At 34.7% G+C, this 16,959-nt stretch overlaps 1 protein-coding gene and 1 long non-coding RNA gene across 3 annotated transcripts in view; one reads left to right on the top strand and one right to left on the bottom strand.

Annotated features, from left to right (window-relative positions):
* LOC123383441 overlaps positions 1 to 862 on the bottom strand; it is a 28,671-nt gene extending 27,809 nt beyond the window's left edge. The window contains exon 1 of the long non-coding RNA XR_006593164.1: positions 729 to 862. This is a non-coding gene — a long non-coding RNA (uncharacterized LOC123383441). The remainder of the gene's footprint in view (positions 1 to 728) is intronic.
* HMGN5 (high mobility group nucleosome binding domain 5) lies at positions 193 to 14,654 on the top strand. 2 transcript variants are annotated; one of them, XM_045051032.1, is made up of 6 exons: positions 193 to 435; positions 2,352 to 2,381; positions 2,928 to 2,957; positions 3,236 to 3,289; positions 5,750 to 5,878; positions 13,355 to 14,654. In XM_045051032.1, exons 1-6 carry the CDS (start codon positions 421 to 423, stop codon positions 14,081 to 14,083), a joined length of 987 nt encoding a protein of 328 aa, XP_044906967.1. In that variant the 5' UTR covers positions 193 to 420; the 3' UTR covers positions 14,084 to 14,654. The 2 variants fall into 2 exon arrangements, with proteins under 2 accessions (XP_044906967.1, XP_044906968.1); XM_045051033.1 differs by lacking the exon at positions 193 to 435 and adding an exon at positions 728 to 818.
* The last annotated feature ends 2,305 nt before the right edge of the window (positions 14,655 to 16,959 follow it).

The raw sequence follows: 16,959 nt of genomic DNA, 5'->3' as shown, positions 1-16,959 counted from the left end.
CACCACACCAGCGGTCTGAAAAGGCAGCCTTAACAGGGCGTCTGGCAAGTCTGTGGACCACGCCCCTGGGCAGATCAGCTTTCTTTATTGGTCTCACTGCCTGTCATTCAAATCTGGCTCCCATTCCAGCTAACCATTTACGTAGTTTGGTTGCGTCTTGGTGCGTTTAATGTTGCCAATAACGAGGTGTGTTTTTTGTTGTTGTTGTTGTTGTTTTTGTTTTTTTGGTTTTTTTTGTTTTTTTGTTTTTTGTTTTTTGTTTTTGTTTTGTTTTGTTTTGTTTTGTTTTGTTTTTGCCGAGTACAGGTTGTGCTGCAATTAGTTCATTGAAAACTCAGTTGCTCTCTGAGCGCTTGGGCAGAGACTGCTTTCGGCTTTTTTTCTGCTAATTGTTAAGATCTCCTGTAGAGAGCTGCAACAATGCCCAAAAGAAAGGTAAGTGAAATAGGAAGATAGAAGGGGGATTAGAGACTGAAATACATATTTCCTAATCCGTAGAGGTTTTAGAAAGCATTTTGGCTTCTAATTCGATTTTGTGATGTACTGAATGGAAGGGGGAAAGAAAGGCAAAGAATGATCAGTGTAAGATTAAGAATGGTCTTGAATGCAACTAGTAGTTCACTTGCGGCTTGTTTTAAGGGAAATAATCGTTTAAGAGGTGTCTCCATGCTGAAACAGCCATAGCGTTGTGCTGTCGCTTCCTACCCCACCTCCCTTCCTCCGCTTACCCTATTGGAGAACACTTCTCTTAACCACACTTCCAGGCACCAGTTTCCTCCTCAGCCTCCGGCTTTTCTCCGGGAACCTTCGCGTTTGGGGTAACGAAAGCCACGGCTTTCTCCCGTATTTGCCTTTGTTCTTCCCGTTTTCTTTTTCCTCTTCCCTCCTCCACTTCTTGTCATGCCAGATGGCTGTGCAATGGTAATCCTGTGCCATTAGGCGGCGCAGACTTCAAACTGTCTTAAAGAAGGAGAGAACCACCTCTGCAATTAGCAACTTTAGGGCTATGAGATCTGGGGTTCTCCAAACTCTTTGTGTAAAGGTGGAGAGATGGCAAGAGAACTGCGTAAGATAAAAACTATTGCTGATGTTGCGGTAGCGTGGATTTATTCACTTTTAGACATGCAGAATTGATTTGAGATATTCAAGGGCTACAGGTATTCTGCAAACCCTCATTTCAAAAATTGTGACTCCTCTCTTGGACAAGAGATAAATTTACTACCAGTGTTTGTTTGAATGTTTGTTGTTTTGGGAAGGGGGGTGTCCCTTAGTAGTGAAATTGAACGCTGTTTCGTTGCTTCATAAAATTGGAAAACACTGTGCTGATGTAAAGCAGTGTGATTGTTTTGATATTATTCCTATTTATCCGGCCACCTTCCCTATTTCTAAAACATAGGAATAAGACCGAAATTCCCCTGTGCTCTGGGGCTGTATGAATCATGTAATAGCTTGATAATTCCCAGACTAAAGGGCTGCTCAAATACAAAAACCAATGGTTTTTAGTAACCATCCCATTTCCTGAGATTCCCTCCGCTGAGCTTTTCTAGGCTTGTGCAATGGGTCGTGCTATTTCACAGATCTGACAGCAACCTTGTACCAGGTAGTGGCGGGAAGTTTTAAAGTCCATGGCCAGCTCCTCGGAATAACGCATTGACGTTGCAGGGGTTCCCTCCATAAAAGAAAAAGAGAGAAGGAAGGAAGGAAGGACCAAAAGGAAGGAAAGAAAGAAAGGGAAAGAAGGAAGAGAAAGAAAGAAAGAAAGACAGAAAGAAAGAAAGAAAGAAAGAAAAAGAAAGAAAGAAAGAAAGAAAGAAAGAAAGAAAGAAAGAAAGAAAGAAAGAAAAAGAGAAAGCAAGCAAGCATCGAAACATTGTGGGGGTTGTAGTTTTTGTATGAAGGACTTGGAAAGATTAATCCAGCCAGTAGAGAGGATCAGATAAGTACAATTGCATATAAAACATAAGGCAAAACACAGGGAAATTGCAGGAAGTTCCTCCTTCATTCTGCCCACCCCCACACTTTTTTTGGCTTTAACACTGGCTACAGCAGGTGGATTTTAAAATTTAAAAGGTTTGTTTGTAGGAGATGCAATTTACACAAAAGGATGGAATTGATTATTAGTTGTGTGAATTTATGTCTTGAGAATGCATTTGCATCTTGGTGCACATTTGCACATTAGCGGACAGCAGTATGTAGCATGCTACTAGGAAATAACACCTGGCTACTTGAGCTGGAATCCAGGAAAAAAGTCATAAGTGGTTATGTTACAACTGTAATCCATATGCAATATTTTCTAATCTATGTGTTTATATCGATGACCTTATTCCTGTGTGGTTTTCTCCTCTGTATAGGCTGCCAGTCAAGATGGTACCAGGCAGGAGGTGAGTTTTTTTAGTTTTAGAATATGACTGAAAAAATCCACTTGTTTTATGAATTTGAGACACACAAGCAGCTAAAAATAGATGCTGATTTGTATATTTGTACCATATGAGTATGAATATGGTATGCTAGTGAGCTCTTTCAGAAATATAGCAGGTATTGAAAATTACAAACTTCTTGGAATTTAGGACCTTATGCTTGTTAAGATCTGGAGAGAGTTTCTTCCTTTTAAGCAAAAAAAAAAAAATCTTTGTCAGTTTGCAAGAAGGGGCTATATTCTTATTTCTAAATATGCTCCTTGTTATTAGCCATTGTGTTCATTTAGCTTAGCATTTGAAGTTTAATTTGAGATATTTTTCTTTAGCTGTATAAAGGGTCCAGGGAAGGGAAAATAAAAATTTATATTTCTACTATATATTCTACTCAAGTTTACAACTGCCTCTTTAAAAACAATGCTCATGTAGTGTTGCACTAAATATTTTCACAATATAAATAATTCTAGTTTTGTGTGTCTATAATTCTATTAACTATTTTTTTTTTACTTATAGCCAAAAAGAAGATCAGCCAGACTGTCTGCTGTAAGTGGTCTTTTTAAAACGCTTCTCATGTATTGTAAAATGTACTTTTAAAATTCAGGGAATCCTACACAATACTACCTATTTAATACAAGATTTATTTTGGATGTTGTTGTAAAAAATTTCACACTAAGGACATGTTTGTTTGTTTGTTTTTCCTAGTGCTTGGTCCGAACTATACCCATTTATTTAAATTAAGAGGTTGGATTTCATTATTAGTAATCTGTCTTCAATTATGATTTTTTCCTTCCCCCAACCATGACTTGTGTTTTTTGATGCAGATGCCCATGCCCATGACACCAGAGTTGAAGACCAAAAGAACATCTATCACAAAGGTAAATATTCAACAGGCAATGTTGACAGAAGATTACTCTTCTTTAGAAATAGTTTTTTTGGAGGGGCGCCTAGGTGAGGTGGCTGTCGGTGAAGAATCTGACTTCGGCTCAGGTCATGATCTCAGGGTTCATGGGTTTGAGCCCTGCATCAGGCTGTATGCTGATAGCTCAGACCCTGGAGCCTGCTTTGAATTCTGTGTCTCCCTCTGTCTCTGCCCCTCCCCCACTCACTCGCACATGCTCTCTCTCACTCTCTCTCTCTCAAAACTAAACATTAAAAAACATTTAAAAATAATGTTTTTGGAAAGGCATACAGCTGATCATTTTGCTTTCTTTATTTTCTGTTTAGCTAGTAATATATTATACCATATGGTGCATGTAAACTTTTTGAGTAAGGAATATTTGTTCACGTTCTGTGATTGTCTACCGTATTTTGACATTTTTATTAGGAAGAAACAAAATAAAATTTTAGTTGGGTAGACTTGTAAAATATATATGCCTTTGACATCATAGAGTCACAACACCAATATTGCTGGAAAAACAAAAGGTGTAAACTGTAGTAACCAAAATAATGCTTTGTAATAATAGTAGTAACTAACGTTTGATAATACTTTACAGTTTGCAAAGTGTTTTCACATAAATTACTTTTAAATGAACACAATTGATATTCTATACTCTAATGTTATGGCTAATGACATTAGAAATAGAAATAGCCTCAATATTAAGTTCGTTTCTCCATGTTGTTATTTATTTATTTATTTATTTATTTATTTATTTATAAATGTGTGCAAATATAATACTAGTAATTTTTTAAACTGCTTTATTGAGGTATGACTGATATTTTAGAGATTGGTTAACTTCCTAAAATCATAAATGGTTAAAGCAAGGAGGAACATTAAAATCCTCGAATCCCATCATTTTGTGATTGGAGAAACTGTAAATTACAGGCATATTTATAAATCGCTTTGAATTATTTGATTAAAAGATACTGTTGGGGCCGCCTGGGCTGTTCAGTTGGTTGAGCATTCAACTCTTGATTTTGGCTGGCGTTATGAGCCATGGGTTCGAGCCCTGCATCAGCTCCACCATAAGTGTGGAGGCTGCTTGGGATTCTCTCTCTCTCCCTCTGCCCCTCTCCCTGCTCGCATACTTTCTTTCTCAAAAATAAAAAGAAAGAGGGGCGCCTGGGTGGCGCAGTCGGTTAAACGTCCGACTTCAGCCAGGTCACGATCTCGCGGTCTGTGAGTTCAAGCCCCCCGTCGGGCTCTGTGCTGACAGCTCAGAGCCTGGAGCCTGTTTCCGATTCTGTGTCTCCCTCTCTCTCTGCCCCTCCCCCATTCATGCTCTGTCTCTCTCTGTCCCAAAAATAAATAAACGTTGAAAAAAAAATTAAAAAAAAAAATAAAAAAAAATAAAAAGAAAGATACTGTTAAAACTAGGGCAAGTGAAGTTTTATTAACAAGTAACAACAGGAGAGAAAAGTTTAAAAATTTTTTTTTCTATTTAACATTTCAAGGTCACTATTCTATAAAATTGGGTACTCAATTTATAGGCTATTAAGATAGTAAACACTTTATTTCCATTAAAATTAGAAGATAATGCTATAATAAAACAAATACTATATAATCCTGGACTTTAAAATGCATTATTATACTTGACTCTCTGTTTTTTATGTGTTAAAATAGTAATAATATATCTGTATTATATTTTATAGTTTCTAAACCAATTTCACATATATTTTACCATTTGTTCCTAATAACACCCCTATGAGGTAGGTGGAATTACTCTTTTTTACATATAAAAAACATGCACAAAAAGATTTATACTTTTGCTCAAGATGACATCAAGTAAGTATCAGATCCAAAATTCAAACACAGGTTTTCTGGCCTCTTCACCCAGTGCTCTTTACTCACATAGGCAAAGAGCTTTCTTGGTAAAGCAATCATGATTCAAGTCATTTCAAAACTTGTAGAACGTATATTGAATCACCTATGTCCCCAGGAAATCTCTTTAAAATATATCTAAAGTGATGCCCTTTCTAGTGTTTCTCTTAATTATTAGCCACTGGAGGCTTTGCAATAAACAAAACCCTGTTGCTAATTATTAGACATGACAGATAAACTGGCCCCCTCTAGTCAAAAAGAGTTAATTTATAAAAATCTAACCTGATGCAGGCAATTAGCTTTGAGTGGTCAATGGTCAGTATTCTAACTTGTTGCTTCTCATCTAAAAGAAAATGTATTTGATTTATATCAGAAGAATATTATTCATTTTTAATGCTGCTTTGGGTTTACAATGGAGGTAAAAGTGTCGAGTGATGATTTTATTGATATTAAGTTTATATGGATATTGTAATCTTTTTATAAATCATTACAGCAGCTGATAAAATAACCTGGGCCATTTAATTAACACACAACTTAAGTTGTATATTTGTTTTTATTATTCTGTGTTGCTGGACAGAAAATGAAGACAGAACATGATACGATGGAAAAACACACAGATACAAGTTCCAAAGCAATAGCTGAAAACAAGAAAGAAGTCGTTAAAGAAGAATATAGTGATAAAAATGGAGAAGCCAAAATTATGGAGGTATTTTAAATATTAACAGATTTATCCATTTGAAAGATCAACAATGGGTACAACTGAAGGAAATCTTGTTTGACTTGTAGTTTAAAAGTTGAGAAACATTAAATGAGTAGTGGTTCTATACTGTGTTAGTCCATTCCAGCTGCCATAACAAATACCACAGACTAGGTAGCTTATAAATAACATAAATTTATTTCTTATAGTTCTGGAGGCTGAGAAGTCCAAGATCAAGGCACCAGCATTTTTGGTGTCTGGTGAGGACCTGCTTTCTGTTTTATACACAGCAGTCTCCTTGCTGTGTCCTGACATGACAGAAAGGGTGAGAGACATCTCTGGGGTCTCTTTTGTAAGGACACTAATTTCATCCATAAGGGCTCTTCCCTCATGACCTAATCACTTCTCATAGGCCCTACCTTCAGGTAGGGGATTAGGTTTCATCATATAAATTATGGAGAACACAAATATTCAGTTTATGACATATAATAATATTGAAGGGGAAAATAAGAAAATGAATTTAAAATACGAGAGTTTACAGGTATAAGTAGTGAGAATATTGGGTTTGCATTGCTATTGGTAGAATAATGACAGTGATCATGACTTAGTAATAATAAAATGACTTTTATTAAATAGCGAGCAATCCTTTATTCATTTTGTTGGCAAATGGTCTATTTATAAATCCCTTTGCAAGATCATATGATTCTTTTCCCCTTGCAGATTGCAAAACAAATTATTATGTAAATGTTTCTTACAGGTCTTTATTTGCATATTTAATGCATACCATAGTTTTTGATATTGCAGTAAAACACTGAAAATGGGATATAGTGCCAAATATACAAACCAAAGCTGTGCAAATAGGGAAAAAATTTTTGTAAGTGATCCTATGCTATATGGTGAAAGACTTTTATTTCTTATTTACATTATTTTTTGTTTAAATTTAGTTAGTTAACATACAGTGTAATACTAGTTTCAGGTATAGAATTTAGTGAATCATCACTTACATCGAATCATCACTTACATAGAATTTAGTGAAACATCACTTACAACACCCAATGCTCATCACAAGTGCCCTCCTTAATACCCGTCACCCATTTAACCCATCCCTACACCAACCTTCCCTCCAGCAAACATCAGTTTGTTCTCTGTAGTTAAAAGTCTGTTTTCTGATTTGGCTCTCTTTTCTTTTGTTCCCCTATGTTCATCTGTTTTGTTTCTTAAATTACACACATGAGTGAAATCATGTGGTATTTATCTTTTTCTGACTGACTTATTTCACTTAGCATAAGGCTCTTTAGCTCTCTCTAGCTCCATCCATGTCTTCACAAATGACAAGATTTCAATCCTTTTTATGGCTGAATAGTATTCCATTGTATGGATGTATATATATGTATATATGTATGTGTGTGTGTGTGTGTGTGTGTGTGTGTGTATATATATATATATATATATATATACCACATCTTATATATCCATTTATCAGATGGTGGACATTTGGACTCTTCCCATAATTTGGCTATTGTTGATAATGCTATAAATATTGGGGTGCATGTATCCCTTCAAATGACTATTTTTGTATCCTTTGAGTAAATGCCTAGTAGTACAATTGGTGGAACATAGGGTAGTTCAATTTTTAACTTTTTCAGGAAGCTACATACTATTTTCCAGAGTGACTCCTCCACTTTGCATTCCAACCAACAGTGCAAGAGGGTTCCCCTTTCTCCACATCCTTGCCAACACCTGTTATTTCCTATATTGTTAATTTTAGCTGTTGAGACTGGTGTGAGGTGATATCTTATTGTAGTTCTGATTTGTATTTTTCTCATGATGAGTGATATTGAGCATCTTTTCATGTGTCGATTAGCCATCTGGATGTCTTCTTTGGGAAAATGTCTATTCATATCTTCTGCCCACTTTTTAACTGGATTATTTGAGTGTTGAGTTTGATAAGTTCTTTATAGATTTTGGATACTAACACTTTATCAGATATGTCATTTGCAAATATCTTCTCCCATTTCATTGGTGGCCTTTTAGTTTTGTTGTTTGTTTCCTTTCCTGTGCAGAGGCTTTTTATCTTGATGAAGTCCTGATAGTTTATTTTTGCTATTGTTTCCCTTGCCTCAGGAGATATATCTAATAAGAAGGTGCTATGGGAAATGTCAAAGAGGTTGCTATATGTGTTATCCTCTAGGATTTTGATAGTTTCCTTTTTCAAATTTAGGTATTTTATCCATTTTGAATTTATTTTTCCGTATGGTGTAAGAAAGTGGTCCAGTTCCATTCTTTTGCATGTTGCTGTCCATTTTTCCCAACACCATTTGTTGAAGAGACTGTCTTTTTCCCATTGCATATTCTTTCCTGCTTTGTCAATGATTAATTGACCATACAGTTTTTGGTTCATTTCTAGGTTTTCTATTCTGTTCAATTGATCTATGTGTCCATTTTTGTGCCAGTACCATACTGTTTTGATCACTACAGCTTTGTAATGTAACTTGAAGTCTGGAATTGTGATGTTTCCAGATTTACTTTTCTAAGGTTGCCTTGGATATTTGGGAACTTTTGTGGTTCTATACAAATTTTAGAATGGTTTAGCTCTGTGAAAATGCTGGTGGTATTTTGGTAGGAATTGCATTCAATGTGTAGATTGCTTTGGGTAGTATAGACATTTTAGCAATATTTGTTCTTATAATCCATGAGCATGGAATATTTTTCCATTTCTTTGTGTCATCTTCAATATCTTTCATAAACATTTTATAGTTTTCAGAATAGAGATCTTTTACCTCTTTGGTTAGGTTTATTCCTAGGTATCTTATTGTATTCAGTGTAATTGTAAATGGGATTGATTCCTTGATTTCTCTTTCTGCTGCTTCATTATTGGTATATAAAAATGCAACCTATTTCTCTACACAATTTTGTATCCAGTAACTTTATGGATTCATGTATCCATTCTATCAATTTTTGGTGGAGCCTTTGGGTTTTCACTGTGTACAGTATTATGTCAACTGAAAAAATTGAAAGTTGGCCTTCTTCCTTGATGATTTGGATGCATTTATTTCTTTGTGTTTTCTGATTGCTGAGGCTAGGACTTCCAGTACTATGTTAAATAATAGTGGTGAGAATGGATATCCATGTCTTGTTCCTGACTATAGAGGAAAAGCTCTGTTTTTCCCCATTAAGGGTAATGTTAGCTGAGTTTTGTATATGGCCCTTATGATGTTGAGGTGTGCTCCCTCTATCCCTACTTTGATGTGGGTTTTTATCATGAATGGATTTTGTACTTTTTCAAATGCTTTTTCTTCATCTATTGAAAGGATCATAAGATTCTTTTCTTTTATTAATGTGTTGTATCACATTGATTCATTTGCAAATATTGAACCACTCTTGCAACCCAGGAATAAATCCCATTTGATTGTGGAGAATGATTTTGTCAATGTATTGTTGGATTTTGTTTGCTAGTATTTTATTGAGAATTTTTGCATCCATGTTCAGCTATTGCCCTGTAGTTGTTGTTGTTGTTGTTGTGTGTATATGTTTACGGAATTCTTACCTGGTTTTGGTATCAGGGTAATGCTGGTTTCATAGAATTAATTTAGAAGTTTACTTTCCATTTCTATTTTTTGGGAATTTTTTTAAGAAGAATATATATTAACTTTTCCTTAAATGTTTGTTAGAATTCCCCTGTGAAGCCATCTGGCTCTAGACTTTTGTTTGTTGGGAGATTTTTGATTACTGATTCGATTTCTTTGGTGGTTATAAGTCTCTTCAAATTTTCTATTTCTTTCTGTTCAGTTTTGGTAGTTTATGGTTCTAGGAATGTATCCATTTCTTCCAGACTCTCTGATTTGGTAACATATAGATTTTTTTTATAATATTCTCCTATAATTCTATTTATGTGGTGCTGACTGTTATTTCTCCTCTCTCATTTGTGATTTTATTTATCTGTGCCTTTTCTCTTTTCTTCTTGATAAGTCCTGCTAGGAGTTTATCAATTTTATTAATTTTTCCAAAGAAATCAGCTCCTGGTTTTTGTTTGTTTTTTCTATATCATTTATTTCTTCTCTAATCTTTATTATTTCCCTTCTTTTGCTGCTTTTAGGGTTTGTTTGTTGTTCTTTTTCTAGCTTCTTTAGGTATAAGGTTAGGTTGTTTATTTTAGATTTTTCTTCCTTCTTGAGGTAAGCCTATATTGTTATATATACTTCCCTCTTATGATTGCTTTTGCTGCATCCCAAAAGTTTGGACCATTGTGTTTTCATTTTCATTTGTTTCCATGTATTTTTAAATTCCTCTTTGATTTCCTGGTTAACCCATCATTCTTTAGTAGGATGGTCTTTAACCTCCATGTATTTGTGGACTTTCTGAATTTTTTCTTGTGATTGACTTCAAGTTTCATAGTACTGTGGTCAGGAAATATGGATGGTATGATCTCAGTCTTTTTGTACTTGCTGAGGTCTGAGTTTTGACCTAGTATGAGATCTCTTCTGGAGAATGTCCCATGTTCACTCGAAAAGAATGTGTATTCTGCTGCTTTAGGATGAAATATTCTGAATGTATCTGTTAAGTCTATCTGGTCCAGTATGTCTTTCAAAACCATTGTTTCCATGTTTATTTTCTGTTTAGATGATCTGTCCATTGATGTACTTGGGGTTTTTTAAGTACCCTATTATTATTGTATTATTGTCAGTAAATTCATTTATGTTTGTTATTGTTTTATATATTTGGGTGCCTCTATGTTGGGTGCATAAATATTTATAATTGTTAGATCTTCTTTCTGGATAGTCCCCTTTATTATGATATAGTGCCCTTCTTTATCTCTTGTTACAGTCATTGGTTTAAAATCTAGTCGTTCTGATATAAGTATTGCCACTCCAGCTTTGTTTTGATGTCCATTTGAAAGACAAATGTTTCTCCATACCCTCACTTTTAGTCTGCATGTGTCTTTAGGTCTAAAATGAGTTTCTTGTAGGCAGCATCTAGTTTGGGCTTGTATTTTTATCCATTCTGACACCCTGTGTCTTTTGATTGGAGCATTTAGTCCATTTCCATCCAAATTAATTATTGATAGGTATGTATTTAGTGCAATTTTATTACTTGTTTTGTCATTGTTTCTGGAGATTCTCTGTGTTCATTTCTAGTCTTTGTTGCTTTCAATCTTTCCTTCCCACTCAGAGTCCCCTGTAATATTTCTTGTAAAACTTTTTTAGTGGTCACCAACTCCTTTAGGTTTTTGTTGTGTTTTGTTTTGTTGTTGTTGTTGTTGTTTTTGTTTGTTTGTTTGTTTTTTGTCTGGGAACCTCTTTATCTCTCCTATCCTGAATGATAGACATGCTGGATAGAATATGCTTGGCTGTAGATTTTTACCATCCAGTACATTGAATCTATCATTCAAGCCTTCTGGCTTGCCAAGTTTCTGTGGAACCTTATTTGTCTTACCTTGTACTTTATGGACTTCTTTTGTCTTGCTGCTTTTAGAATTTTTGTTGTTGTTTATCACCATATTTTGTATATGTAACTACCATATGTCTTTGTGTTGGCCTGCTTTTGTCAATTTTGATGGGAGTTCTCTTTGCCTCTTGTATTTGGATGAATATTCCCTTCCCAAGATTAGGGAAGTTTTCAGCTGTATTTCCTCAAGTAAACTTCCTACCCCTTTTCTCTCTTGTTCCTGTGGGATGCGTATGATAGGAATGCTATTATGTTTGATGGGGTCACTGAGTTCTCTAAGCCTACTCTCATGATCCAAAATTTTTCTTCTCTGTTTTGTTCAGCTTCATTATTTTCCATATTTCCATCTTCTATATCACTTATTTGTTCTCTGCCTCTTCCATCTTGTGGTCATTACAATCCAGTCTGTTTTGAATCTCAGTTATTGCAATTTTCATTTTGGCTGGATTGTTTTTTAGCTCTTTTATCTCTGTGACAAGTGCCTCCCTAATATCTTCCATGCCTTTTTCAAGACCAGCTAGTATCCTTACGATTGTTGCTTTAAATTCTGGATCAAGCATATTACTTATGTTTGTTTCAATTAGATCCCTGGCCATGACCTATTCTTGTTATTTCTTTAGGGATGAATTCCTCCATCTTGGAATTTTTCTAGGTCTCTATCTTCTCTGTGTTAGAAAAGCCAGTTATGTTTCCTGCTCCTGAGAGTAATGGCTTTATGAAGAAGAGGTCATATAATGTTCAGGGCCTGACTCTTCAGGAAGTGTCTCTGTTGTGTGCTGCATGCACTCTGCTGCTGTATTTGGCTGCTCTATCCTTCAGGTCAGTCATTTATAAGGGTTGTTCTTGCCTGCAGTGGGAAGTGTTTGGACCTTGGCCAGAGGGTTGCAAATTTTAACTAGGTGTGCTCTGGTCTGCTTATTAAGAGACCTGATGCTATTTCCACTAGAACTGAAGCTTTGCAGAAATCTATGGTCAATAGAAGTGGTGTGTGTGGTAGGTTGTGCTAGTCTTATGAGGAAGGGGCCCACTGCACTGGTCCTTAGGCACACTTGCCTGAGAAATGCAGTACCAGCAGAGTGCAGGGTGTTAGGACTTGGTGTAAATAGGTAAGGCAGCCAGTGTTGTTCCTGTGCTGTCTACTGAGGTAGGTTTATGCTGAGGGGCAGGGGAGGGAAATGGCGCCAACCCATTCCTCTGTACCTAGGACCTCTAAATCTCTAGTCTTTGAGCCCCACTGGTGGCCAAAACAAAAAATCAGCCTCTTTCATTTTCCCAGCCAATGGCTTTGGGTAAGCATTCTCCTTGTGCATTTTCCTGTGTGTTCCACTCTCTCAACTTTCTGTGCAACCACAGATCTCTCCCTTCCACAGCACCTGTGATCCATTTCACCCCCAAACCACATCTCCATACTTTCTGCCTTCCTTGATGTGGCCTCTTCTCTCCCTCTAGTTGTGTAGTTTGTTCTATCAACCCTCAGGTCAATTTCTTGGGTATTCAGAATCATTTGATAGTTATCTAGCTGTATTTGAGGGAGGAGGCAAACCTATTATCTGCCTACTATGCTACATCTTAGCTCTTCCCCACAGCCTACCCAGTCAAAGAGTTTTCAAGTAACTTTTACAAAGAAAACCTAAATCTCACCATTATAGAAACAAAATATTATTTCCTCAAAAGAATGCATTTTATTTACTCACTGAGAATTGCTGATATAGAATATATGTCATTTTTCCATATTTACTATTTCCCATATTTGTAATGAAAATTATTTATATGAATATATTTTCCTGAATTTATTGCTCCAAATATCCATTTCTACATATGTGTGTGGAATTATTTTAGTTAATTATATCTCTTAGGATGTTTTCCTTATATTTTGATATTTGGGAGGTGTTTTTCACAGTAAAATTACTTTCTTATAAATGGAGATCATTCTTTTTATAAAAGAAAAATTATAAAACAGCTATAACTCTGTCTAAATACTTAAGGAGAACAATTCCAAATTTATAAATATAATCTTGTTTATTTCTTGTCTATATATAGGCACCAGCTCCTGAAAAAGAACTTGAGGAAATGAACGAAGAAAAAAATGAAGATGTTGAAGAAGAGGGAGTAGAAAAGAATGAAGCAGTGTCACCAGCAAGAAAAGAAGATGAGAGATATCAGAAAGGAGATGGAGAAGATCAATACAAAAAAGAAGAGAAAGGAGAAGATGGGCAAGAGAACAAAGATGGAAAAGGAAAAGAAGATAGAAAAGAGGATGAAGATAAGAAAGAAAAAGAAGAGGGAAAGGAGGAAGACAAAAAAGAGAAAGGATATGAAAAAAGAGGTGAAGATGGAAAAGGGAAAGAAGATAGCAAAGAGAAAGAAGAAGAAAGAGAGAAAGGACATGAAAAAGTGGATGAAGATGGAAAGGGGAAAGGAGAAGATAGCAAAGAATTGGAATGTGAAAAAGACAAAGGAGAAGAAAAACTGAGAGAAGAAAGAAATAAGAATGAAGATGAAAAGGAGAATAAAGGTGGAAAAGAGGATGAAATTGGAAATGAAGAGGAAGATGGAAATAAGCAAGAAGGTAGAAAAGAGAAAGGAGAAGATGGAAAGGAGGGCAAAGATGGAAAAGAGGAAGACGAAACAGAAGAAAATGGAAAGGGAGATGGGAAAGATGGAAGAGATGGAAAGGAAAATAAGAAGGCTAAATTGGGAAAGGAAGTAGCTGATAAAGAAGAGGCCAAAAAAGATGAAAAAAAAGGAGAATCTCAGAATATTGTTTAAAGCTTCCCTATATAGTTTCATAATTTGGTAATATGTGCCTCCATGTTGTAATGTTAATAGAGATGAATATTTTTATCAAATATTTTATAAACACAACTTTTCTTTGGCATCAATGTAATTTCAGAACATCTTCATGCTGATTATTCATCACAAAGTAGCTAACATGAAACCTTTTTACATTTTGTGATTATAATAGTGGAATATATAAAAATATTCTTTCAACTTTTTGAGTGACTTTCCTTTTGTGTAAGTTATGTATTAAATCTGTGAATTTTAATTTTACTTATATGTGATCAAGTCACAATGTGGGGATATCATGAAAGATTGTTACAACATTCTTATGGTTCTCTAGGTTGTTTTTATAAAAAAAAAAGTGAACTATTTTCTGTAATGCAAAGAGTTAGAATTCTTTCCCAAATATAATTTTATTATCAGCTTGTGAACAAATAAAATTGTAATTCCATTTTAAAAAGATTTACACATTTTTTTTTCCAAAAGGGCAGTTCTGATTATACGTGTATCCACAAAATTTTACTGGGTTGATCTTAATAAAAATTCTCTTCAAAAATAATTGTAGTTTTTTATCTCTAAAAATGTAGTTAGTGAAATATTATAGCATTTAATTTTTTATATTGTGATATTCATAAAAGAATTTAAAAGTTTTTTGCACTGAGATAAAATTAACATAAAATTTACCATTTTAACCATTTCCAATTCAGTGGTTTTTAGTACATTCACAATGTTGTGTGATTACCACCACTACCTAATTCCAGAACATTTTCACCCAAATAAAAACCAAAGTGCCAATTAGTAATCTTTATATTCTCAACTCCCTCCTCACCTGTCCCTGGTAGCCACTAATTTAGTTTCTTTCTCTATAGATTTGCCTATTCTAGATATTTCATAAAAATAGAATCATGCAACGTGTGGCCTTTGTGTCTGGCTTCTTTAACTTAGGATAATGTTTTCAGGTTCATTGATGTTGTAGCATGTATCATTACTTCATTTCTTTTTATGGATGAATAATATATTGCATTGATATACTACATTATTTCTTGATGAACATTTGAGTTGTTTCTATGTTTTGTCAATTATGTATAATGCCGTTATGAATATCCATGTACATGTTTTTGTGTATATATATATTCTCCTAGGTATACATTCTAGAAGTAGAGTCACTGGACCAAATAGTCATGCTATAACTTTTTGAGGGTCTTCCAGACTGTTTTCCAAAGTGGCTTCAGCATTATATATTCTCACCAGCAATATAGGAGGGTTCTAATTTCTCCACTTTCTTGTCAATACTTCTTATAATCTATATTTCATTATGTAACCATCCTAGTGGGGTGATTTGGAGGTGATTAAAATCATGGTGATTTTGATATGCATTTCCATAATGATGTTGAGCATCTTCCCATGTGCTTATCAGCCATTTGTGTATCTTTGGAGAAATGTCTAACAAATCCTTTGCTCATTTTCACTTGGGTTGTCTTTTTAGTATTGTGTTGTAAGATGTGTACATATTTTATATACAAGTGCCTTATCAGTTATAATATTTGCAAAAATTTTCTCCCATTCTATGGGTTGTCTTTTCATTTTCTTGATAGTGTCCTTTGATGCACAAAAGTTTTTAATTTTGATTTAAATGTAATTTACCTTTTCTTTCATTGCTTGTGTTTTGTGTGGCATATCTAAGAATCTGGAGCCAAACCCAGGTCACAAAGACATACATCCATATATCTTAAGAGTTTTATAGTTTAACTCTTACATTTAAGTCTGATATATTTTGTGTTAAATTTTCTACATGGTGTGAAGTAGGGGTCCAACTTTATTAATTTACATGTGGTCATCCATTTGTTCAAGCACCATTTCTTGAAACACTATTTCCCTATTGAATGGTCTTAGCACTCTTCAAAAATGAATGGACATAGATGTATGGATTTATTTCTGCACCCTCAAGTCTATACCATTAATGTATATGTCTGTATGTCAGTACCATACCTTTGATTACTGTAGCATTGTAGTAATTTTTGACATCAGAGAGTATGTGTCCTCCAATTTTGTTCTTGGTTGTTCAGGGACCCTTATAATTCCATATAAGTTTTAGGATCAGTTAGTCCATTTTGCCAAAGAAAAGGCAGTTGAAATTTTGCTTAAGGATCACAATAAATATACAGATAAGTTTTGAGAATATTGCCATACCAAGAAAATTTTCTTTCAGTACATTAACACAGGATGTCTTCTCATTTATTTAGGGTAGCTTTCATTTCAGCAATATTTTGCAGTGCTTTGTGTACCAGTATTATACCTCCTTTATTAAATTTATTCCTAAGTGTTTTATTATTTTTGATGCTGTAAATGGATTTCTTATTTCCATTTTGGATTGTTCATTGCTACTGCCTAGACACAACTGAGTTTTGAATATTAATCTTGTATCCAATTTTGCTGAACTAGTTTATTAGATTTGGTAGGTATTTTGTGGATTCTTCAGAGTTTTTTTTCTATTTTTTTTTTAAATTTGTATCCTGCAACTTTTCTGAATTCATGTATCAGTTCTAGCAGACTTTTGGTGGAGTCTGTCAGGTTTTCCATATAGAGTATTATGTCATCTGTGAAAAGTGAAAGTTTGACTTTATCTTTGCCAATTTTGATGACTTTGATTTCATTTTGTTCTCTGATTGCTGATACTAGGACTTCCAACACTATGTTATACAACAGCGGTGAGAGTGGACATCCCTGTCGTGTTCCTGATCTCAGCGGGAAAGCTCTCAGTTTTTCCCCATTGAGGATGATATTAGCTCTGGCTTTTCATATATGGCTTTTATGATGTTTAAGTATGTTCCTTCTATCCCAACTTTCTTGAGGGTTTTTATTAA

This window comes from Felis catus, chromosome X, assembly GCF_018350175.1.
Source record: "Felis catus isolate Fca126 chromosome X, F.catus_Fca126_mat1.0, whole genome shotgun sequence".
NCBI classification, from domain to species: Eukaryota; Metazoa; Chordata; class Mammalia; order Carnivora; family Felidae; genus Felis; species Felis catus.
This window is presented reverse-complemented; position numbering and strand designations above follow the sequence as displayed.